Source organism: Abramis brama, assembly GCF_963993115.1.
Source record: "Abramis brama genome assembly, chromosome: 14".
In the NCBI taxonomy this organism is placed as follows: Eukaryota; Metazoa; Chordata; class Actinopteri; order Cypriniformes; family Leuciscidae; genus Abramis; species Abramis brama.
The window spans coordinates 2,828,243-2,853,429 of record NC_139976.1 but is presented as its reverse complement, the minus strand read 5'-3'; the positions used below and the strand labels follow the sequence as shown (position 1 = coordinate 2,853,429).

At 37.8% G+C, this 25,187-nt stretch overlaps 1 protein-coding gene across 2 annotated transcripts; it reads right to left on the bottom strand.

Moving 5' to 3' along the window:
• Nucleotides 1-367: 367 nt before the first annotated feature.
• On the bottom strand, nucleotides 368-24,843 carry LOC311095869 (uncharacterized protein). 2 transcript variants are annotated; one of them, XM_084134709.1, is made up of 17 exons: nucleotides 24,748-24,843; nucleotides 24,466-24,529; nucleotides 24,356-24,382; nucleotides 15,397-15,813; nucleotides 14,303-14,692; nucleotides 14,153-14,224; nucleotides 13,498-13,890; nucleotides 12,986-13,372; nucleotides 12,804-12,893; nucleotides 11,544-11,924; nucleotides 10,322-10,441; nucleotides 10,048-10,232; nucleotides 6,958-7,118; nucleotides 2,096-2,341; nucleotides 1,792-1,954; nucleotides 1,134-1,236; nucleotides 368-1,051 (listed from the first exon to the last, which is right to left on the bottom strand). In XM_084134709.1, exons 2-17 carry the CDS (start codon nucleotides 24,512-24,514, stop codon nucleotides 948-950), a joined length of 3,288 nt encoding a protein of 1,095 aa, XP_083990835.1. In that variant the 5' UTR covers nucleotides 24,515-24,529; nucleotides 24,748-24,843; the 3' UTR covers nucleotides 368-947. The 2 variants fall into 2 exon arrangements, with proteins under 2 accessions (XP_083990835.1, XP_083990836.1); XM_084134710.1 differs by having other exon boundaries at nucleotides 12,804-12,866; nucleotides 24,748-24,840.
• Nucleotides 24,844-25,187: the final 344 nt, after the last annotated feature.

Here is a 25,187-nt window from a genome sequence, read left to right as displayed (position 1 = left end):
GATATTAATAATAATATTAACTTTCAAAAATATAAAAACAGTTTTATCAGAATGTTGCATAAATGCAGCAGTGGGTCTTTGTGGACAACAGTTATTAATGTTATTAATGTGCTCTCACACGAAAGGATCAATCGAGGTCGAGGACAGTGTCAGAGGACTGCCTAAATGTGAACTTGCTCTCTGTCCTACAAGCTCTTCAATTTCCCTTTCTCTTCACATTCAATGACTGAAAACTAGAACAACACAAGAACATTTTTTTTTGCAATCTGACCATTGACTGAACCTCACCTCATTTTCTGCTCTAAAGAGAACAATTCAACCAGTTCTGCAACATTCTTCAAAGAACTGAAAGTAATGCAAGACTCTTCTCATGTATTTAATAATAGCATCACGATGGAAAATAAGTAAAACAATTGCAAAGATAGCAGTAAAAAGATAATGTTATGATCATTAATCTTTCTCGTACTTTTACTTAACGAAAATTATTACAAATGGAAAAATAGACTTTGAGGCCAACCATCAAATGTATTTATTTTTGTCCTTGTTTAGAAAATTCAGACCTTTTTCTCGCCTTATACAAAATGCCTGAATAAAAAAAATGACAACACAATTTTTAGGAAAAGAAAGTCATATTAGTTAATTGTCTACAAATTACAATATCACACATTTCCACAGAAAGGGAATGACCAAATTATGTTTTTGCATTATTTGAATAGACATGAATCTGATGGTCTTTGTTGTTGCAGCATATTCCCTCAAGTAATACAGAATGAATGTACTATATAGAAATAAACGTAAATTATTAAATAATAATTCCTTTATTAGTCCACAAGAAATATCATTAATTGAATAAAGAAACGTTTAGAAACCCACAACCAGTGTAGCATCAGTTCCACATTAATTAAAACTACTTAGACAATATGCATATAAAATGTTGTGGTACTAAACTAAAAGTGTGTCAGGACACTCATCAGAGGAACAAGTATCAGCATCAGAGAACCACACAGACAAGAAGCCTCAGATACCTTCACTTGTTCTGGGACCCACTTATCTGTGAACAGGGGATATAATGCAATGCAGTGAAATATACTGTATTTACATAGAAACCTTTATTTACGAATTATTAAAATCACCTGTGTTCCCTTCAGACAACACCAGAGGACCCATGGATATGGAAGCACTGTCATGGAAGTCCAGAGACCTGCCCTCTCTCCGCTGGTGTCCAGAGTCACAGTCCTAATAGAGAAAAGAGCAAAATCAAACTGTGTGAATCCCTGTTAAATATCACTGAACAAACATGCAACAAAGAAAGTCTCCAGAAGAGAGCAGCTTTGAACATTAAAGGCCAGATTTACTAACAGATAGAGAGAGAATGTTTTTTGACATTAAACCATTACTGTCAGTATTTACTAAATTCTCACAGTGAAGAATTAGCGATGAAAACGTGAAGATACTGTTATTTTTGCCTCTGTTCTTTAATGTGTCTCACGCTAATTTGCCCTGTTTAGTAAATTTGACCTTTAATCTTGAAACATACCAACCTTACTAATATTAGTTTAAGTAACTGCAGATTTGAAAACCTTTACATGTATCATTTACCCACCACATTTTACTATAGATACTCCACATACTGTATACACAGACAGACAGACACACTGGCTAATATAATTGATAAATTAGGTTGATATTCAACACATACAGTGAAAATTTATTTCAGAATACAGTACTAAAGCTACTCTTGAAAATGTAACATTATAATTTCATGAACTATGAGAGGTTTTGTAAACTCACCATTGAGCAGCGATTGCTTGACAGAAGGCAAAGGTGAACAGCACAGTGCAGGTAAAGCTTAGTGGAGTTTGCAGTGAAGATAAACATCCTGAAGGAGAAACGGCTGGATGTCGAGACGCCGTTCTGCAGCAGCTCCACTGTGTCGTCATTTGGATTGGGACACCTGAGAATATCAATAATGACAATCAACAAATCAAATGCTTTTCTTTGTTTCCACTGAACAAAAATTGAATCCTGTGCTTTTGTCTTGAAATCATGAGAGATAATGTATCTCAGGCAATCCTAAAAAAAATCCCTGCTTTACTCTGAAAGGATGAGATCCCAGCGGAGGCTGTAATCAGGATCATTCACAGGTGTAGCCCAACACGTGTCCATCACCAGGGCAAACTGGCGGCTGTCGACCCCCTCAACACGAACTTCCACATGCATCTCCTGGTTGAGCTCTGCATCCACAAGACCAGTGAAGGGCCGGGTAAACTCATCATCCTCATATGGAATCATCCGGACCTGATATCTGCCTTCACCAGCGGGAAGAGTCTTGTGCACAATGCTGTCGAAATAATGGATAGATCTGTGTTAAACCTACTTTGTTTTATGGGTAGAATTCTGCTTTAGAACTAAACCATATATGTTCTTGGTTTAGAGAAAATTACCACGCGGAAAATGTACTGAAGGGTCCTTTAAGAAGTGTTGTCAAAAGTACAGACTTCGTTACCAAGTCGGTACTGAAATTTAAAAAATGTGATGCTTTGAGCGCTGTTGAGCGGAATTGTAAACACTTCTGATTGGATATTCTGTTCATACACTCATCGGATATTTCTGTTATTGGCTACAATGATCAGCGCACAGGAGTGTTTGAGCACACGGAAGTGTTTGTGAAAGTGTTTTGAAATCGTGAGCGGGAGTGTTTGAAAGCACAAGCAGGCGTCTATTAGCGGATCGGTCTGTGGATCGACGCCTGTTTTCAAATGCTCCCGTGTGTATCTGTGTAAGCGCTCGGTGAAGAGCGTCATTGATGTATATTTAGGGGTTCAAGCATGAAATGCTGAAACCCTATTGTAATTGTAAGGATTCGTAAAACGCATCGTGCAGGACAAACCGTAAAGCCTAGAGACTTGAAACCTGGCCAGATGGTAGGCCTCAATTTGGAGACAACCTATCAGAGTATGACCAAAAGTTCAAAATCGCTCATAACTCTTAGACCGTTTGTCCCAGGATCAAGTCTTATATCGTTGGAATCCTTGGCTCAAGGCGGACAAAATGGCTATCTCCGATTTGGATGTAGGCAGGGAAAATTTTCTGCTATGTCGAGTTTTGTCCAAAACCTACTTTTGCGAACTAGTCCCTGGTTTTTCGCCCGATCGGAACCAAACCAGTCTAGGACAATTCTCTGGACTCTCTAGATCAATAATTATCGAAAAAAAGTTGAACTTTTGCATTTGGGTGGCTGTAACAGGGTCATTTAGAAAAGGGGCGTGGCAAACTACACTAAAAAGCCTATACATCCCAAATGAAAACTCAGAACTTCACCAAAATTGATGAGCATATGTGTCAGAACATGGTGAGGAAGCATGCAGAGTTTGATGGAGATCGGACCGTAGGTGGCGCTATAACTGGCAAAAAGCCTTCATTCTTATTAGGGGTTCAAGCATGAAATGCTGAAACCCTATTGTAATTGTAAGGATTCGTAAAACGCATCGTGCAGGACAAACCGTAAGGCCTAGAGACTTGAAACCTGGCCAGATGGTAGACCTCAATTTGGGGACAACCTATCAGAGTATGACCCCGATTGGCCCATAGGTGGCGCTACAGTGACCAAAAGTTCAAAATCGCTCATAACTCTTAGACCGTTTGTCCCAGGATCAAGTGTCTTATATCGTTGGAATCCTTGGCTCAAGGCGGACAAAATGGCTATCCGATTTGCTTGCCCTTCAGGCGCCAATTTCGAGTAAATTGCATTTTTTTGAAAAAAATATTTTTGCTAACTTCTCCTAGGTTTTTGGCCCGATCGGAGCCAAACCACTGCAAGAATATTCTCTGGAGTCTGACAATCAATAATCATCCAAAAAATTCAAAATTTCAATTAACGGTTGATAAGGGGAACCAAAATATTTGATGGCACCAAGGCCACTTTTACTAAAACGGTTATAAATTGTGAACGGAAAGGAATTTTTTTGGCTAAACTTGGGATACATCTTCCTGAGCTCAACCTGAGATCACTTGAAAAAAATCGCAACAATTGGCCACTTGGTGGCACTATAAAACAGATATAACTTGTGAACGGAAAGAGATATTTTCGCAAAACTTGGGACACATGTTCATGAGCTCATTCTGAGGTCATGTGAAAAAAAAAATCATGACAATTGGCCACTTGGTCCAACAATACCAAACATGCCAGGTTTCGCCTTATGGTTTTTGTAAGTGTCATTTAGAGCTTTAAAAAATTGTGTTTATCTTCAAAGCCGTTAGTCCGATCGAGACAACAACAAAAAAACAAAGGAAATTTGAAAACATAGGTAAATAGCTAAAAAATAACGCCAAAATGTTAAAATTATGATAGGAACTGGCAAAAAAATGAATTAAATCCAATCAATTTCACCCATGGATCATTTTGATGCTCTCACATGTTTGAAACAAACAATGATGGATTGTCATGAAATTTGTTTTGAATTGGGACTGGCGAATCCCCGTCCATACTGTCAATGACCATTCGCAAAGACCCGCCCACTTTAGTTACTGTTGCTATGTCTGACAAGCGACGCCACTCTCACACCACACCAAGTTCTCACGCAGTGAAAAAAAACATTGCGGATCAGAGAGGAGACTGCGCGCTGACAGACAAGTACTTTTGATATGAAACAAATGGCGCTTTTCCACTACACAGTACCAGCTCGGCTCGGCTCGACTCGACTCGACTCGGCTTTGTTTGGTTTTCCACTGTGTAAAAGTTGTACCTGTACCTGCTTCCAGGTACTTTTTTTCGTACCACCTCCGGCGAGGTTCTAAGCGAGCTGGGGCAAGCTGAGGCGATACTAAAATGTAACATGAAAACACGGCAGACTGCTGATTGGTCAGAGAGAATCGTCACTATTCACTGGGTCATCATTGCACGCGCCAGACGGAGTATCCTGAATAAAAAACAGCAAAAACAAAAACATCAAAAAAACAGCATACACTCGATTTCCTCCATTGTCCATTGTGTGTGGCAGCGGATGTATCTCGCGTAGAAGATCGCGTAGAAGTCACAGCAGTTTCCCGCGGCCTCGCTATGACGAACAGGTACTATTGTGGAGGTACTATCTGCAATGGAAAACGGAGCGAAAAGCGAGCCGAGCTGAGTCGAGTCGAGTTGAGCTGGTACTGGTAATGGAAAAGCGCCAAAAGTCTCACCTTTCAAATGTAGTCATTTTTTAGAGACATTTAAAAAATAAATACCGTTTTGTGACTGTTTAATGTGTCTGACAGATCGCTGTAGACTCAAGGCTCAGTTAAAGCTGCTCGTGAACCGATCATCTCTTCCTTCTAGTTAATTTATAGCATTAAAATAAACATGAATGAACATAAAAGGAATGTTGTTTTAAAGTGCTAAGACGTCAGTACAAATTTGTTTTTCAAATTTAAATCCTCCAAAGTTAATCTACTAACTCTCCTGACTGCTTTGTGGGACAAAATGGCGGAATATGATTAGTCAGATCGCCTGTCAATCAAACTCCCTGCGAAGGGTCAATTGAGAATGCCCGTGCGCACAATCCTGATCTAATCGACAACTTTGCAGTTGCACATAGGAAAGCCCGGAAAATCTCGCTATAATGTAAGAGAGCATCTTTTTTATGTATTTGGACCTAGGCCTAACAATGTGTTATGGTGCGCTGTCACCAGTGTTTTTTTATTGTGTTTTTTTTGGTGAGCGTAGGCTCCTCCTGATTTTGTTAGTCATCTCATCTCTTATATGCTGTGTATGATCATATCCTGCCCTATTCATGGTAGCCTACTCGCGGACATTGCGTCATCAATGTCATCAATTGCGTCATCAAGGGGCCCGCCTTGATAATCCTACTTAAGGGCTCGTTACGCCACTGAATATAATTGTCTAAACTTCTTATCAAAATTACATATTTACAACAAATTTGACACATATATATATATATATATATATATATATATAGGCACACTTTGAGTACTACTAATAAAAGTGGTGGAGATCAGGCAAGACTGTAAGAAGACTCAGGCAAAAAGGTGCTATAACTGTAAAAACGCTTTAAAACCATATATTTCCTATGGCAAACTGCATGTATTGGCTGTAAATGGACTTTTTCATCTATGATGGCAGTTGTTAAATGCTTGCTAAATAAAACGTAATGTATTTTGTTGCTTGTGTGCTTAAAGGCCTTAACTGCTTGAACCCCGATAAATGCTGCTTGCAGCTTTAATTACTACATGTTTTTGAAGCGCTGATCATTGTAGCCAATCACAGACATATTTGATGAGTGTGTGAGCATAATGGGCAATCAGAGGTGTTTACGATTCCGCTCAACAGCGCTAAAAGCTTCACATTTTTAAAATTTCAGTACCGACTTGGTACCGAAGTCGGTACTTTTTGACAACACTAGAAGAGACAATCTGAGGTGGATAATCTGATGTGTGATCAGAAGATATTCTGACTCTGTTTTTTGTTTATTGTAGATTATCTTCCTCACATACCTAAGAAAAACAAAATAAACAAAATTCCTAACATTTATAAGGAATAAAACAAAGAACCCCATTCAAAGTTCCTGGTTCCTGTGTGTAATTTTCATTTGTCCACACTCAGTATAGAGAAGTAATGATGTCAAAATTGCAATTTGCTCGATTGAGTTGGATCTTTCTAAAGAACCTGGTCCACAAAACTGGTCTGAACTATTAATTCATTAATCATGAATCTTCTGAAAACCCTTAAACAAAGCTATCGCATAATTTCAGAAGATGTGGAATATGCAGCAAGAGTCATATGAACTTTTTCTTTCTTTTTCCATTGAAAGGTGTGACCAGTAAAATTCTGTTTTCCTTGGAACAAATGCAAACATTAGGGTTCGGACAACATGAGGGGGAGAAAAATTCTGTGTTTTGGTAAACTACTCATTTAATAAGTTGGTGCTGCTGAAACCAGAATTTGTATTTGACTCACACCTCTCCAGTGGGTTGATTTCCACATTCATGGAAAGTGTTTGTGATTGAGGATAAGCACAGCTGAAAGAAAGCTTCAGGATTTTCTCTCTGCTGATGATGAGATCTTCTGACCTCGGTGTCCCCAGAATAAAGTTATCATAGATGAAGTGGGTGCCATTAGCCTGTGGACAACAAATATAACATTTTGTAATTTAGCCTAAATTGAATTCAAGGTATTTAAAAAGGCAGCAGTCATTTGCACTACAGCAGTATTTTCTTTGCACGAAGAAAAAAAAAAGTAGTTAGATGCTATTTATACTTAGTGCAAATAGTGGCATATACTATTTGAATCTTAGGGTATTGTAGTAATAATTTATAAGATAATAAAACAGTCTGCGATAATAATAAATGGATGCTACCTTACTGGGACGTTACTTGTCTCTGTCCCTAAAGCCCACACTACACCTTCCCCTGACCCTATCATATTGAACCTGCTGGTCAGTAAAGGTCCTCGAAGGTCCAGGAAGGGAGCCATGGTTTTGAGTGTGGTAATAATCGGACGGGCAGCTGCATGTGTCGCGTCAATGTCTCAGCCCGTCCGATCAACGCGAAGACACAACATCCAATTTAAACTAGATGTACCGCATGGCGGTACAAAATATGACCGCCGCTCAGGCCTGCACTGGCTTTCCACAAAAAGAAATGACGTGGAGCAATTTGGCTGTATTGCGTGTTTATGTATATACCTAAAAAAAGTAGTAGTATGTGCATGTCTGTCTGTGTGTGTGTGTATGTGTGTGTGTTTGTGTATGTGTGTGTCTGTGTGTGTGTGTGTGTCTGTGCGTGTATGTATGCGTGCGTACATGTGTGTGCGCGTGTGTGTTTGTGTGTGTGTCTGTGCATGTGGATTTGTATGTGTGTGTGTATGGGTGTGTGTGCATGCTTGCGTTTGTTTGTATTCCTGCATGTGTGTGTGTGACAGTTAGGGTTGCCAACTTCAGAAAAGGAAAATGCGGGACAATCGTGGTTATTTATAGGAAAATGAGGGACACTCAAAATATTTGTACTGTATCACACAGTGTACATCATTTCAGTGTCTGCAGTTAAGTTTGTGTTTAAAAGGTTATCAGACATAAACACATTTGTATTGCTTAACCTATTTATGTATTTAATTCTAAAAATAATTTTAATGTCATACATGAAAAAAGTCACATTACAAACAAACCATAGTTCAAAATAACAGCATTTATCTAAAATAGAAAGCTTTTTTAACATTATACACTAGGCTTACAGTTCAAAAGTTTGGGGTTAGTAAGATTATTTTTGGGGGGAAAAAATAAAGAAAGTAATTGCCTACTTTTATTCAGCAAGGATCGATCCATTACATTAAATCAAAAGTGACAGTTAAGATAATGTTACAAAAGCTTTCTATGTACTTTCTAAAAGCTTTAAAACATTAATAATAATCAGAAATGTTTTTTGAGCATATTATTCCCTCAGGTAGATTACATGTTTTCTTGCGTGGCTGGATGTTAGACTCATGAACAATAATCACGTTGTTTGCATTCGCCAAAATTGATTAGCCGAAATCAAAACGTGGACAGTGAAAGGAAATTACCGTTAGCGCGAGACGAGTCCGGCTTGAAGCGGAAGCGACCAGACGGCAGAGGATGTTCGCAAATCAAACAATGATTTTTACTCAAAACAGTGATTAAAAAAAGCTGTGATTGGATGATGACAGGTGTCGGTGATCATTCTCAAGTGTCGTGGTCAGCACTGCTGCTGTTGCTGTTGTATCAGTCAGTGGTTTATCAGCTTGTCAAAAAACGGGACACGGGAGGTCACGCAAGGGACAAATAAATTAGGCCCAAAATGCGGGACGTCCCGCCTAATTCGGGACAGTTGGCAACCTTAGTGACAGTATCATCCTAAACCAGCAACCCTTCGCTCAACACCACCATCTACAGGCCGATGAGTGTACAGTCACTAAATGTGCACATAAATGAATTTATTTTATACCCCCCCATGGATGAAATTCTACGAAACTTAGCATACCCCCAGAGGATGTCAAGTTAATCATACACATGAAATATGGTGCAGTTCTGAACATCTCAACTGAAGATAGGGGCGATTAAAGCAGAATAATATTGCATTTTCATTTTTTATGGGAGGGGCGCAAATCACAAATGAGTGATTATGGGCTAGGTTGATGTGGGCCCTTAAGAGCAACATACCATAAAAATTTCTTCATCCTCGGTGCCACGGTTCAGGTAGTTATTTAGGAAAAACTGCATTTTTGGGGTTTGGGGGGGCCCCCGGGGACCAAACGAAATTTTTCCGTAAAAGTCTAGTGGGGCTACATGCCCACCAAATTTCATGTTCCCCGGTGTTTCGGTGTCCCTGGTATCGTTGACGAAAAATTCAGTAGATGACGAAAAAAAAAAAAAAAAAAAAAAAAACTTTGACAATCCCCCATAATTATAGGCCAATTAAATTCCTGTTAAACATGTTATTCCTACTATTAAATACCTGTTGGGCACTAAAAAATCATATTTTGGAAATTGAACTTAATGCCTTAATTTAAAAAAATAGGAAAAATCCAACCTTTAAGGACACCAATTTTCTTTGTGAATGAATAATGTATCGTAAATAAATAAATGTTCTTCCTTAAAATACATGGTGCATAAGTGAGTACACCCCTATGTTAAATTCCCATAGAGGCAGGCAGATTTTTATTTTTAAGTTTTTTAAAAAAAAAAAATTAGGATACTATGCATCCTGATAAAGTTCCCTTGGCCTTTGGAATTAAAATAGCCCCACATCATCACATAGCATTCACCATACCTAGAGATTGGCATGGGGTACTTTCCATAAGATCATCTCTCAATGCAAATCAAACTAGCTTTTAGGCTAACTGAAATAAAATCATGCCAATCTCTAGGTATGATGAAGGCTATGTGATGATGTATATATATTTATTTATTTATTTATTTTTATTATTTTTTTGTGAAGCAACTTTTTTAGTAAATCAACATTAGACATGTTGGTTCAGTCAGGCACTACACAAATTTGGATGATGTATTTGAATAGTTTATACATAATTAAACCTACCAGAAGATTTGTACCACAGATGTGTTCATCGTTATCAAAATGAAATTCCACTCTGCCATTCCGGACCGTTCCTTTGCAGCTGGGATCATTGAGGTGTAAGACATCAGCTGGAAAACCAGCCTCAAAGAGCTGACAGCGAGACACAGATATGGAGCCAGAGCTGCTTTCACAGGTTTCTGAGAACTCTGAGAGAAAACAGCCAAAAGATTGTCAGACTTTTTTAATAAATAAATGACCAAAAACTTTTATTTTGATTTTTTTTTATGATACCAACCAAAAGAGTCAGGTTGTGGTCTGGGTTGGTCTTCGTTACATAAACAGCCATAAACACCATTTTTCTTCCCACACCATTCATCCTCAGAGCAGTTGAGTTCAGAACAGCGATCTCTCACATCTAAGAGGAAAAGCACAGATAGATTTAATACAACACAAAGACATCGAGTAACATTTTGGGCCCCTGAATAATTATTGCTCTGTATTCCTTAAGGTAATAAAATATATTTTTTCTATCATAATTTCAAATAATTTTCCCTTTGAGACCTACAGACAAGAGCCGGCACCAGCGGACCGCTGAAGAGGGGGCGTCTGAAGTAACAAAAGGGGGCAATGATGTAACATAATGCAAAGTAACCCCAGCTATAGTGTAACTGTCAACAGCAACGTTTTCATTGAAATGTGTATTTACATGTTTCGGTCTACCCTTCCAGGTAACACATTACATTATATTACCAGTCGTAGTGTCAATGGTTGTAGTTTATTTTGTTGTAATTTCGGTTGTGGTTGTCTCTGGCGTGACAGTAGTATTGCTAGTGTTTATGTGGCTTGCATCTAAAATAAATTATAAATATTACATTCAAAAACAACAAGTAGGTTCCACTTTATTTAGATAGTCCACTTTAGACATTCTACTAACTATAAGTAACTTTGCAACTACATGTCAACTAACTCTAAGTATTAGTAGACTGTCAGTAGACTGTTATAATACCTTTTATACTGTAATACAGTTGAATCATATCGAATGCATTATTATGAACAGCAGCTATGCTAATTATTTCCCATCTGCTTTTCAGTCGTTATCTCAGGACACTAGTCCGGAGGTAAATAGAGTTCATCAGTTCCAGTTTGTATCCAGCCTCTCATGGAACCTTCAGATGCCCCAACACTCGTGAAGAGACAACTCAACGCTGGCGATATATTATGCCCTAAATTAATACATGATTAACTAACTGTATTTTTCTATGTACATTTCTGAAATGCACTTTCTGTAAAGCTGCTTTGAGACAATATGTATTGTGAAAAGTGCTATACAAATAAATTTGAATTGAATTGAATTGTTAGGTTATGGTTAGGTGTTAGGGTTCGGGTTAGTAGAATAAGTTGACATGTAAATGCCAAGTTACTTATAGTCAGTAGAATATCTGTTGGGGACCATCAAAATAAAGTGTTACCAACAAGGTTCTCTTGCATATACAAAGTGCACATGTAAATATATTTACCTGCACAGTATGCCAAACTGCAGGTAGTTGGGCTCACAAACTCATAGACATAATAATCTCCTGGACAGGCTTTGACTTTAATGGGATTGGATTGGAAAAAGCAGCAGTTATTGCTCCAGTGACCGCAGACATCTCGAGTGACCACTCCATCCTCAACTGTTGGATGTCCTCCGTTCAGCCACAGTGGAGCATCAGTGCCACAACTATACTCATCAACACATGTGTCTGACATCTGAACGCTCTGGCCCTGAATGAAGAGACGGTACCAGCCGTTCCAGCTGACCCAAGCGTCACACATTATTTGAGAGGAATGTTGATTGTTGGTGGCTCTCCATGAATCATCCAGGATAGTGTAGTTGTAGCAGGGGTCAACAGGGGGAGCTGTTGGAAATATGGGAATATTACAAATATACATTTTGCTGAATTAATAAATGAATGTTGTTTTATGTATCATTTTTGTAGTCGTGAAATAGTTATCTCCAGATCACTCTTTACTTAAGTTCCCTGTTTTAATTGAATTTTAAGTTCAAAGCTGAAGACAATTTGTCTTGAACTTTCAGAACATCTTCTCTCAATTAGCTGCAATTGAGCACAAAGATTACAAGCAACTTGACCTCAAGAAGTCAATGCTTTCAAAACACACGTTGACACTTATTTGCTAAATATATTTATATATATATTTTGAAGTGGTGATCTACAATCTATGATCTTGAAAATCAGATTTTGATTGTTCTTTCAGATTTAAAACATCTTTAAAAACTGACACTCCCTCCCCAGTCAAAAACAAAAAATAAATTGAAAAAATATATTGTTCCTAGATCTCTGCTTTTGATTTGATTTCATGGCTCATTACACTTGCATGTATTATTTGCTAATTACTTCATTTTGCATCTTGCTCGTGTATTTCTCAAACTAGTGTCAGTCTAAGATAGCTAGGGGGTCTAAAAATCACCCAAAACCATAGTAATACCCAAGTAATATTGAGACAAAGAACGACACTACACTATCAAATTTAATGAATGTATAAAAGGCCATCAAATTACACTGATTCTTTAATATTTTTGTGTGTACATGCAGTAATTCCCTGTCTCTGATGGTTGGTGTATGTGAACATGGGTTATGAACTGAGTTTGAGAAACACTGGTGGTTTAGTTTTCACTATTAACAAAGTTTCAGTACTTCACTTTATCTAAAATTGCATTCTAGGTTTACATTTTAAAAAGATGCTCAAGAGAGTTTATGAAGGAAGCAAGACTTTACCAGTGGTTGTGATTGGTGGAGTAATGGATTCTATGGATGGGATCGTCTCTGTTGTTGTAGACGCTGATGAGATGGACTGACTTGAGACTTCTGGTATTAGGAACATTTTATATCATCTTCAAAAAAATTTAATTAAAATCCAGAAAAGTAAATTATTGAATATCATATGAGTAAGTGCTCACCAACACAGTAAGCTCCACAAAATGTTGGCTTGACAAACTCATAAACATAGTAATTTCCTGGACAGGCTTTGACTCTTATAGGATGGGATGTGTAAGTACAGCAGCCATTCCATGAGAAGACACAGACCTGACGGGTGACCACTCCATCTTCCAGCTGTGGGTGAGGGCCGTTGAGCCACAGTGGGTTATGAGTGCCACACATGCCTTGATTTACACATGATTCTGGCATCTGAGCATTTTCACCATTGTAGAACATCCTGTACCAGCCATTCCACTCCACGTTAAAATCACACATGCCATAGTAGGAATAATTGTCTGTGGATCTCCAAGGCTCATCCAGACTGGTATAGTTGTAGCAGGGGTCGACACTTGGGGTGGAAAAAGGCACTATTAAGGAAAAAAGTAGGAAGAGAGCATTATATATTGGAGATTAAATATATTCAAGATGATAATATGAATACAAACCAATACAAATCATGATAAGCATGTCAAATATAAAGATAAATGAATACCTGCACAATATACAGGAGCTGGGATTGAAAGAGTTGGTCTGGTAAATTTGTAGACATAATAATTTCCAGGACATGCTTTGACTTGGATCGGGTCGGATCTGTAGTGACTGCACTGATCATAGTGAGTGCCGTAAACTTCACGAGTAACAACTCCATCTTCTAGCCGCGGATGAGAGTCACCAAGATACAGAGAAATATAACCTCCACATGACATGTAAGACATACACCACTCAGGCATCTGAGCACTCAAGCCATTAATGAAGAGTCGATACCAGCCATCCCATTCTACACGAGTGTCATCATGATCAAATACGTATCCAAACATAGACCAGTAATTGAGTGTGCTTCTCCAGTAGTTGTCGAGTATGTTGTAGTTATTACATGGGTCATAATCTGTTAGTGAGAGATGATGAGACCAAAACAAACAAGTTATATTTCAATGAGGAACTTCACATGTGAAAATCTGAATCAGTGAAACACAGTTATAATCATGAGATTCTTAAATCATTCATACACGATGTGACTGTGTAATAATGAAGATGTTTATGCATAAAAATGGCCATTTTCACTGTAATGCAAATCTTTAATTGGGGAAAAAAAATAGATAATTTTTAATAACACTCAAATATTCGTTCATATATTATTTGCAGCTTACTCAAGGTGATGCTGGATCCAGTGGTTATATCTGGACTTATAGTGGAAACTGCCTGTGAAATAGTGTTGACATCTAAAAAGAAGGAAATTCATGTCATGACAGAAATCATTTTAAAAGTTTTGAAATACTTAAATGAGAAAACCACAGTACCTGTACAGTATCCTGCACACCACCATACTGGATTCACAAGTTCATAGACATAGTAATTGCCTGGACACGCTTTCACTCTGATGGGTCTTGTCTTGTATTCACAGCAGCTTCCCCAATAACCACCACCACAGACCTCCCTGGTCACCACTCCATCCTCTATCAGAGGGTGAGGATCATTGAGCCACAGATTGATGTATGTGTTACAGGTGTATGAACTAACACAGGTCTCTGACATCCGGATGTCCATTCCATAGTAGAGAAGACGGTACCAGCCATTCCAGGAGAAAAGTTCATCACAAATGTAATCTCCACTTTCATTGTTGGCTCTCCAGGGACGATCCAGAGACTCATAGTTGTAGCAGGGATCACTGCTGATGCTTTGGAAAGCAACTATCATGGAGTTTGTAAAAGTATTATTAAATATATTGCCTATACTGTATGTACAAGAGTAGTATATCCTAAAACCTATTATGACAGTTAATTACATAATTTTGAACAATTATATTCTAACCAGCTGTGTACTTTCAGGCTCAAAATGCAGAATGAGGCAGAGCAACATTGGCAAACATTTGCTAAAAGCTATGCAAATAAGACTTTTCTGACAAAGACTTGACTGCAATAAGAAACTGTGGAGTAATATTATGATGTGTTCATAAACAGTATACATATTAATTATTAAGCAAATGGCCTAAAGTGTGATTTGAGGAATTTTGTAAGAAGAAGATCTAGATGCTATTGATCTGTAACATAACCTAAATCAAATCAAATCAAATCAAGTATATTTGTATAGCGCTTTTCACAATACAGATTGTATCAAAGCAGCTTCACAGTATTAAAATAAAATAATACAACAAAGTTTGTTTCTAGTGGAATTTATTGATTGATAGAATAAAATTAAATATCCCCAAAATATCCCCAAAATAACCTACTATACAGAATGGGTAATGGACTGCACACCACTAATTCTAACTAGTTAAAGCATGATTATTTTTATAAAACAAAAGATTAATGTAAAATTAGGTAACAGATAGAGCTCATTATAGTGAAATAAATAATCATAACAAATATCCCAAAGAAAAGGGTTAAAATTGTACCTGCACAGTACATAGGCCCTGGAGCTGATATGTTGGGTTTGACAAATTCATAGACGTAATAATCTCCTGGACAGGCTTTGACTCTAATGGATGTGGAACTGTAGGCGCCGCAATGATTGGACCCCCACCACCCCCACCACCATGAATGAGTTCCCACAACTTCACGGGTCTCCACTCCATCCTCAAGTGTTGGATGAGAACCGTTGAGATACAGTGCAGTTTCTCCACCACATCCCACAGAACTCACACACCACTCAGACATCTGGGCACTTTCTCCATTCAGATACAGCCGATACCAGCCACTCCATTCAACGAGGGTGTCATCATATACATTATCTTGGTATTGCCGTATGTCTCTCCAGGATTCATCAAGAGTGTTATGATCATAGCATGGATCAGAGATGGAAGTTGTGGGTTCTGAGAAAATAAAGAAAAAAGACTCATTCACTCATTCACTGATGTGGCAAAAACAAGAGTACAGGTAAACATCTAACATCTGTCTGTCTGAAAGAGAAGATATTGGGGTGGTAAAACTGGGATGTATTAGATAAACTGACTAAACCTACAACAAGTGTATCCTTTATACCCTTCACTCACAAATGTAATGTTATATATATATCATTTAAAATGTCTTCTCTAATGGATTTATTTGATACTAAACTATTAAGTGCTGACATAGAGTGAACATATAATTACTCTATCTGGTCTAACATCTTCTGTCCACTGTAATGCAACCATTATTGTGACTAATTCTACTATATATCTTGCCAAATTGTTTGAAAATCTATTGAATATGCTTATTTCAATTCTGGAATATATATCCCTACTAGTCACCCCAGAATCTGGTATCTTTGATCCGTCTGTAAATATGAAAAATATTTGTCTTGTTCGTATTTCTCTATATATACACTTTACTATTGTTTTCATGTATTTCTTTATTCTTTTTTAGATTTACATCTACCTTTGCCATAGGAAACAAACATGGTGGGATTTTTCCTGTTATTGGTCCTAACACTAATTGCGATAATTTATATTTATCTACTTCACCTTTTATTATCCATCCAAAATCCCTTCCTGTATTTATTTTATATTCCCAACAGTCTTCTAGTACTCTCTTAGTTTGATGTTCTTGTTTACTGCTTTCCAATCTACTCCAATATGCCATGCATATCTTGTTTCTTCTTATATCTAGTGACAGTTCTTCTGTTGCTGTCATTAAGGCATTATTTGGAGTATGCTGAAGTGCTCCGGTACATACTCTTAAAGCTTTAGCCTGTAATTTTTCTGGTTTGATTTAGCTGCTGCTCTATATAATGTACAACCATAATCAAATATATATATATATATATATATATATATATATATATATATATATATATATATATATATATATATATATATATTAATCATTGTTGTTTTATCTGCACCCCATCCACATCCTGATACAGCCCTTATCAAATTTATAACTTTTTTTGCTTTTATTTTCTATCATATTTATATGTGTTCTCCATGTGTATTTGCTATCAAACCATAATCCTAAGTGTTTAAATACTGACACTCTTTCTAATGGATTCCCATACAAAAATAATTTGATGTTTTCAGGAATATTTTTCCTTGAGAAAACCATACAGTTTGATTTACTAATAGACAACTTAAAACCCAATGTAATGGACCATCTTTCTATCTCTGTGTTGAGCATCCGAGTGCGCAATTCACCCTCACTCGCGTGCAGGAAAAAAACAAACGAAACGCTGTTCAGTGCTGTTCATCCTCTTGGCAGGATTTTTATTTAGCAAGCTTCTGTCACAGTATCTGGTTTGTGTTCCCTGGGTAACCACTAGAGGTCCTCTTCCCCCACGGTGTCATTCACATTAGGAACTGCATTCCCCACAATCCTTGTCTGCACTCATCACTGTTCATTGCACCCAGCTGTTTCCCACCATGATTGTTAGTTTCTGTGTGTATAAATACCGAGTCCTTATTATTCATCACGCCACTTTTGAGGTCTGTTTCCACTCTGTCTTTTGCCTTTTTATTGTTTTGTGTTTTCGGATTGCTTATTTGGATTTTGACCCCTGCCTGGACTGGTTTACGATTTTGGATTACCCAATAAATATCTGTCACGATCCACACTCAAGAAACAAGGGAAGATCCAATAATGCAGTAATATTTATTGGGTAATCCAAAATCGTAAACCAGTCCAGGCAGGGGTCAAAATCCAAATAAGCAATCCGAAAACACAAAACAATAAACAGGCAAAAGACAGAGTGGAAACAGACGTCAAAAGTGGCGTGACGAATAATAAGGACTCCATAACAAACACTAAACAGACAGGGTATTTATACACACAGAAACTAACAATCATGGTGGGGAACAGCTGGGTGCAATGAACAGTGATGAGTGCAGACAAGGATTGTGGGGAATGCAGTTCCTAATGTGAATGACACCGTGGGGGAAGAGGACCTCTAGTGGTTACCCAGGGAACACAAACCAGACACTGTGACAGCTTCACTTGAACATAACATCAGTTCACTGCTCTCTCAACTTAGAAGCATGTGACGTAAAACGTAACGTCATCACGTACATAACCGTATACCTCCAAATAAAACAATACAGGTAGTCAATACCGTAATACAATGTATAAGGGTGCAATACGTTTAACACTCTGTTATTGCTTTTTGAAGGAGTTTTGTTATATATTCTGTATTTCATTTTACATTTTCCACAATGTATCATCATCTGCGTATAATTCCTAATTCTATTACATTAAAAATATCGTTAATCATAATGTTGTTTTGTGTATGCCTGTTTGTTTGTCTACTTTTTTTCCGCTCTGATGAGTAGTGACACCTGATGTTAATCAGCGCTCTTGAGTGTCTCTCTCTCTTATGATTCGTTTTTTAATGTAGCTTTCTCCCAGATACTTTGGTCAGTTCAATAATATTTTATGCAATTTTATTTATTTGAAAGAATTTAAATTTCTTCATGACTATCCTTATATTGTTCGACTGGTTGAGGTTGTGATAGTAGCCTAATAAATATAAGTAAATAGTAATACCGTAAAACTTCAAATAATAGCCCGGCTTTTATTTTCCCAAATCGCTGAACTGCACCGGCTTGTATTTGAGACAGGCGTCTATATGAGACAGGCCTTTAATTTAGTGTTGAGACTTCACCCTGTGCTGCAATATACATTTAGTTTTACATTCATTTACAGAAATCAGCTGGTTGAATGAAAATTGCTGATGTTATCGGATTTTCAGGTGATATTCTCAATTCATTCAGTTAACGGACGCTCTGAGGTAAAGTGAATTCAGACTGCAGACTTAGCAACGATTGTATTTAATTGTAGAGTACAATCATAACATAGTACAGGCATGATCTTAATTCCATAATGTCCTTAAACATAACAATATTGCTGGCCATTAACTGACAAAGTGCGCGTCCGGTGTGCGATACCTCGAGCTGTCATAGACGCGACGCGGCACTAACTCTCTCTGCCTGCCTTGTTTGCGCTAACAGCTCCCGCCCAGATGCGCAGGGCTCTCTTGCGTGCGCAATCTGCACCATAGAACTGGCTTAAACAGACGATCTGACGGGTTTTAGAAGATTAAATACAACCCGAAACTAAAAAAACAGACCAGGCCTCTATTAGAGACCGGCCTTTATTTATCCAAACCTGTAGACACACCAGGCGTGTAAAAGAGACAGGCGTCTATTTGGGACTCGGCTATTATTTGAAGTTTTACGGTAAGTAATAAATAATGCAATACTTTTTAGAGAGAGTGATTAGTACAGTGATGTAATTAGTAACTAGTAAGTTTTTATAGTAACTAACCCAACACTGCGTGTAAGTTAAGGTAGGCTATATTAGCTGTGTGATTTTATTGCAGGGGAAGACCTGTTGCACTGATTGTTAATGGATTCTTCCACCTTTTTATTCCTAGTGTAGGGCGAGTTGTATTTGCCTGAGTTTCATTCTTTATTTAATGATTTATGGGCGCCATTCATTTTGCATTAATTATTTCAATTTCAGGTTTCCGGCCAATCATCAGGGGCACGTCATCACGTCATGTCATCATCAGGGGCACGTTCAAGCTCAAACCGGTACGCAACTTATATTTTTCTTTTAGAAAAGTCATATTCATTTGTATGAAGTAAGACAGATGTCAAAATTAAGACTATAGGTTGCAGTTCATTTTAACACCTAGAAATTGAGACATCTCATACCAAAAGATTGATGAACAGGGACATTCAAAATATAAGTGCACAATAGACTCTCTTTCACAATTACAAAAACAGCAATTGTAATCAATATCCAGATGAAAACGCTCTAAAGTGTCTTTCACAGGATATATTCTGTGATCAATTTTAAATGACACTTCTTTGGTTTTATTTGTTACACAATATCGACTAAGAACTCCCCAAAAATGTTTCCACTCAAATGAGGGAAACATATTAACCCGAACAAATTAAGATGGAGGAGAATACAATATTCTCGATTTGTTTTTGTTATTAGGAAAATGTTAAATTCATCAAACTAAATGGAGTAACTCAAAACCCAAGTTTGCTCATTTTAAAGCAGCCTTCAAAATGTATTTATGTCTGTAAAGTTTATAAAAAATCGAAAAGCCCAAAGATTTGTATCTCTGCTAAATTAATTTAACATATGTTTGTGATGCCCTTTATTTTTAAGTTTCTTTTTTTTTTTTTTTTTTTTTTTTTTAAATTATTGTTGTGTTTCAAGTGATACTTACAAAATGTGAAAATGTGTAAAAGAAATGTGTAAAAAACTTGATATTGAATTCTGTAATTTTGAAAATTCAATAAAAAAAATAATTATATATATATAAAAAAGTACATGAATACATGACCTTCAAAAAAAAAAAAAAAAAAACTGTGCAACTTTTTGCTACATGTTTCCTGGAAATGGTGTGCAATGGGGTTTGAGATAATCCCAATCAGCAGCAACATGTATATTAACCCTTGTGTGGTGTTCATTTTGTTACTCAGCCAGTGTTCGTGGGTCTGGTGGACCCGTTGCATTTTTGGGTTTTTAATTCAACACAATCAAAAATGTTATGTTAAAATACTCAACAGATGTTTACTTCATCCCAATTACAAGCAATATAAACAGCATAGGCCTATATGGTTAATATTTTCTCTTTACCTTTGTTAGATCACATTTAAGAATTGCAACCTCGTGTGGGAATGGCAGGAGTAGAAACACAAAACTCACTCTTGCACTCTTTCACACTTACACACAATCTCTCTCTCTCACACGCACACACACACACACACACACATGCACACACATACACACACCCACACCCACACACCCACAACACAAACACAGACACACACAAAACACACACCCACACACCCACACACATACACACGCACACACACACACACACACACTTACTTGGATATGTGGTGTACGGTCACTCTCCATAGGCATAAGGGTTTTTCTAATGTACAACCTGTATAATCTATCCCCCTACACTAACCCTACCTCTAAACCTACCAATCACAGAAAACTTTTGCCATTTTTTGAATTTCAAAAAACTCCATTTAGTATGTTTTAGTATGAGGACACAGATGTCGTCATAAACCATGTTTACATTGTAATACCCATGTCATTATACACATTTATGTCCTCATAAACCATATACAAGAACATACACACACTAACAGCAGGCCCTGACAGGAGGAGGACAGAGTAAAGGTACACAGGACCTACAATTTCCACACTTTTATTAGCCCCGGGTCCAGTGGACCCGAACATCCTGTGTGTAATATAAATGTGTGTGGGGGTGTGTTTTCATTGAAAATGTGTTCTGATATATATTCCTCACAGAAAATGAGCCAAGGCCAATGAGTCTCAGTTTGAAAAAATAATTAATTGTATCATTTTTCTTTTGATAAAAAATGAAAACGGGTCCAACAGACCCGAACACCATACAAGGGTTAACCACGCGGTATTAAAGAGACACCTTGCATAATGGGTCCAAGTAAAGTCGTTTACAAATGTTTTCAACAGCCTATTCGTCCCCCTGACCGCCTATGCGACCATGAACAGCCTATTCGTCCCCCTGACCGCCTATGCGACCATGAACAGCCTATTCGTCCACCTCCGATCTAAGAGACAGCCTGGGGTCCCGCCCACTGACCACGAACAGCCTATTCATCCCCCTGACCGCCTATGTGACCATGAACGGCCTATGTGTCCCATCAGCAGCCTACATGACCATGAACAGCTGTTGAAGCTATTATTTATGCATCATTAACCTTTAAATTAACTGTCCACGGACAGCCTACAGGGTCCCTGTAGAATAATTGACAGTTGGGATGCTGTCTCAGACCTAGGGTTTTTGAGTGGATTTTGCCCACCTGTAACTTATTTGACAGGACCTCTGTAGGCTGTTCTTGGTCAAATCATTAAAGGGTCATATTCCATAATTACAGTTGTTTTATTAGGTAAAACCTACTGTAAACCACACAGGAAAGGCAATATAACACACTGGAGTACATTACAGCTGTTAATTATGCATTATTAGCCCTGAAATGAACTGTCCACAGACTGCTCACAGGGGCCCTGTCAGATAAGTTGCAGATGGGACACAGTTGGTGAAGTCTCGTCTGTAATTTATTTATTTTGGTGACTGGTCCTAGTATAGGTCATAAGCCCCGCTTCCCCGTGTTATTCAACGGGACATGAGACCAACTAAACAATTAAATTACACTTCAAATTATCTTTTTTCCAAAGGTGGTTTCTTTCATTTGCTCTCGTTTTTATCACTCTGATGTAAGTTCAAGTGTCTGTTTTAGACTGTCAGATGTGTCTGTCAGATGTTTTAGAGCTGCGGGCTGGGCGACACCAGCACATTTGCTAGGAAAGTAGCCTATGTGTCGAGCCGGTTGCTTTCCGTGGGCTCCCTTCACATGAAGCCAGCTTCAGCCCCGAACCCTGTTGAGTTCCTCCACACCCCTTCGCCGTTGGATGTGGCGGAGCGTCCGATGCTAGGCCTACCACTCATATGCACTGGTGGAACTTGTGCTAGGCTGGGTCCATATGTTGCGATCCCTATGGCGATCCCGTGTCTTCCCTTGGCAGAGTCTGCTCTGCTGTCACTGACCGGTTGCGTCTCCCCCCCGTTATCGGCTGGAGCCATGTCAGTGACATTCCATATGTTGTACTGCCCACTAATTCGCTCAGTCCATATGTGTTATTTTCCACGTTACCTCCCTACGGGCAGGATGTGGCTTCCGCAGCGTATGCCTTCCATTGAAAGGTAATGCTTTCCCAGTGGTCTTGTAGAACAGCAGTGACTTTCCTGGCCTAAGCCCTGTCCTATCTCCACCTCAATATGCGGGAGGATCAGGAGGCTTTTGTCTAGGCACTGGAAGGTGGCAGCACTAGTGGCATTTTAATAGGGATCCCAATCAGTCGTAACGTACAACTACGTCGAACGTGAGCGACTGAAAGGGAACGTCTCAGTTACGTATGTAACCCTCGTTTCCTGAAGGAGGGAACGGAGACGCAGTCCCGTCGCCACTATTGCTGGACCACCGCTGACTCCGGGCTCCGCTCGGCTCCTCAGCGGAAAAACAAGTGGTGCGTGCATCCGCTTCTGTGTTTATACCCCCGCTGCGGGGCAGAGCGCGAGATGCAATTCACGCACGCCAATGTGCATTGGCTCGTTTTAACAATACTCGAAGATGACAGGCTCCCTAAGCGTGATCTCAATCAGTCGTAATGTATGACTACGTCTCCGTTCCTTTAGGGAACGAGGGTTACATACGTAACCGAGACGTTTATAACTATATTCAGAGTAAAAATTATGACTGATTACATCTCAAACACACAATAATGTCTTTTTTTATAAATTGTCAGTTAGTGGCTAGTCTCATTAAGTTATTACTGATTACATAATAAGGAACTCCTAAATACTATGATATTACTTACTGATTAGTTAAGCTTGTTTATTAGTTAATAGTAGTAGCTAAAGTGTTAATGCAGTACTACTCATTAGTCCTGCATTACTTCCTGCATAGTTATTATTCTATACATTATATTATATAACCATTATTCTAAAATGTTACCATAATTTTTATGGTTTATTTTGCAAGATTGAGCTTTGTTGAATAGTGCTGGGACAGGAGACAGGGCCTCTGAAATGTTTCATTTGTTTAGTTTATTTTAAATTCTTTATTCTTTGCTCCCCTAGACAGGGGAGGCCGTAACAAACCTGTAAATTGTACAATTTAGAAGTGTAATTTAAGAGAAAAAATTCAACCGGTAAATCCAACAGACGACCTCTTGCATATACTGACATCCACCATAATACCACTGGTGGTAAAGAGAAAAACAAGATGCATCAAAGAACATCACAAGTAGCTTTTCCACAAGCTGAGGTAAATACTAAAATAAAGAAGGCACTAACACACAGCACTAAAATAATGCAATAAACATGCATTTAACAACATAGTATGTAAAATAAATCCCTAATGTACATAACTGATCAGAAAAAAACTAAGAAGAAATATAATTATTAACATTAAAACCATCAAATATGAAGTGCCATGCAGGGAATTAGGGAATGTTAGTGTACAGTTTTTCACTAAATTATAAGAAGATTGGTCTTTTTATTTCTAAAAATGGTACATTTAACAATTACTAAAATGTAAAGTTAGATCTAATACAATTTTCCCATATAGTACAGGAACTTAGTGTTAACCAGTTAAGTTTTTACTGTCACATTTTTGCAGTCTTTTACTGTTAAAATATTTTTTACAGTATGTGAATATCAATTTGTGCTAAAATATTATGAGAAGTTTTTATATCAATAGGAAACTTTTAACATCCTAATTACTTCTACTACTTTTATTCCTACGTTTATTTAATGAAAAACAAAGGATGAATTGAAGATTAGATGAAGTGAAAGAATTATTGTACCTGCTGTTTGTCCATTGATTATTTCACCTGTTAAATGCACAATATAAGCATAATTATTTATTATTGGGAAAATATTGAGTCATTTTACAGACAGATTATAAAGCACTCACCATTAATCAGCAACAGTAGTGACACACACAGTGAGATCAGAAACCTCATTGTGACGAACGGCACCTGCACACACACACACACACACACACACACGAAATATGTTTCTTATATTTTGTTATATTTTATTCTTTCTTTGTTTTGCACATTTGTAAAACAACTATAACATTCACAGATACTTAAAGGCAAATTTTACAAAATATAGAAAACATTCAAACTTTACAAAATAATTTAGATCCATCCAAAGTTGGTGACCAAAAGGGATAAAACAGAAGTGACTTTACCTGAGGTCAGATGCTGCTGCAGAGCAAACTCAGATTGATGACTGGTCTATGAGATTCTCTCTTCAGCAGTTCAATACAGTGATGCTGAACTGCAGCGCTCACAATCTTATCAGTGCCTTTATTAATAACTGTAGGTGGACCTTTACTGGAACTAGATGTAATTCCTCAACAATAACTTAAACCAGTTTTTTCATGGGACATTGAACAATGTTTAGTTAAAATAACACATATCTCAATGTTTCCTTGTGTACGCCTGCATTCAGAAAGACATTCTTTCACTCTGTCCTGGAATAGATGTGAATCTAGATGGAATGATGACGGGCCAGTTTGATTTGTTTAGCAGTTTTTCCAAAAGCAAATGTACAAAAATAGTACCTTAAAACACACAGTGAGTGTTAATTTAAAGATGGTAATTAATTATTAGTTTAAATAATGGTCTC

Excerpts from the sequence above, each read along its gene's own strand:
- LOC311095869 (XM_084134709.1), bottom strand. The coding sequence starts at position 24,514 with ATGAGGTTTCTGATCTCACTGTGTGTGTCACTACTGTTGCTGATTAAT. Across the intron at positions 24,383-24,465 it reads ACTACTGTTGCTGATTAATG|GTGAAATAATCAATGGACAA; the intron begins GTGAGTGCTTTA and ends TGCATTTAACAG. Across the intron at positions 1,237-1,791 it reads CAAGCAATCGCTGCTCAATG|GACTGTGACTCTGGACACCA; the intron begins GTGAGTTTACAA and ends TTTCTCTATTAG.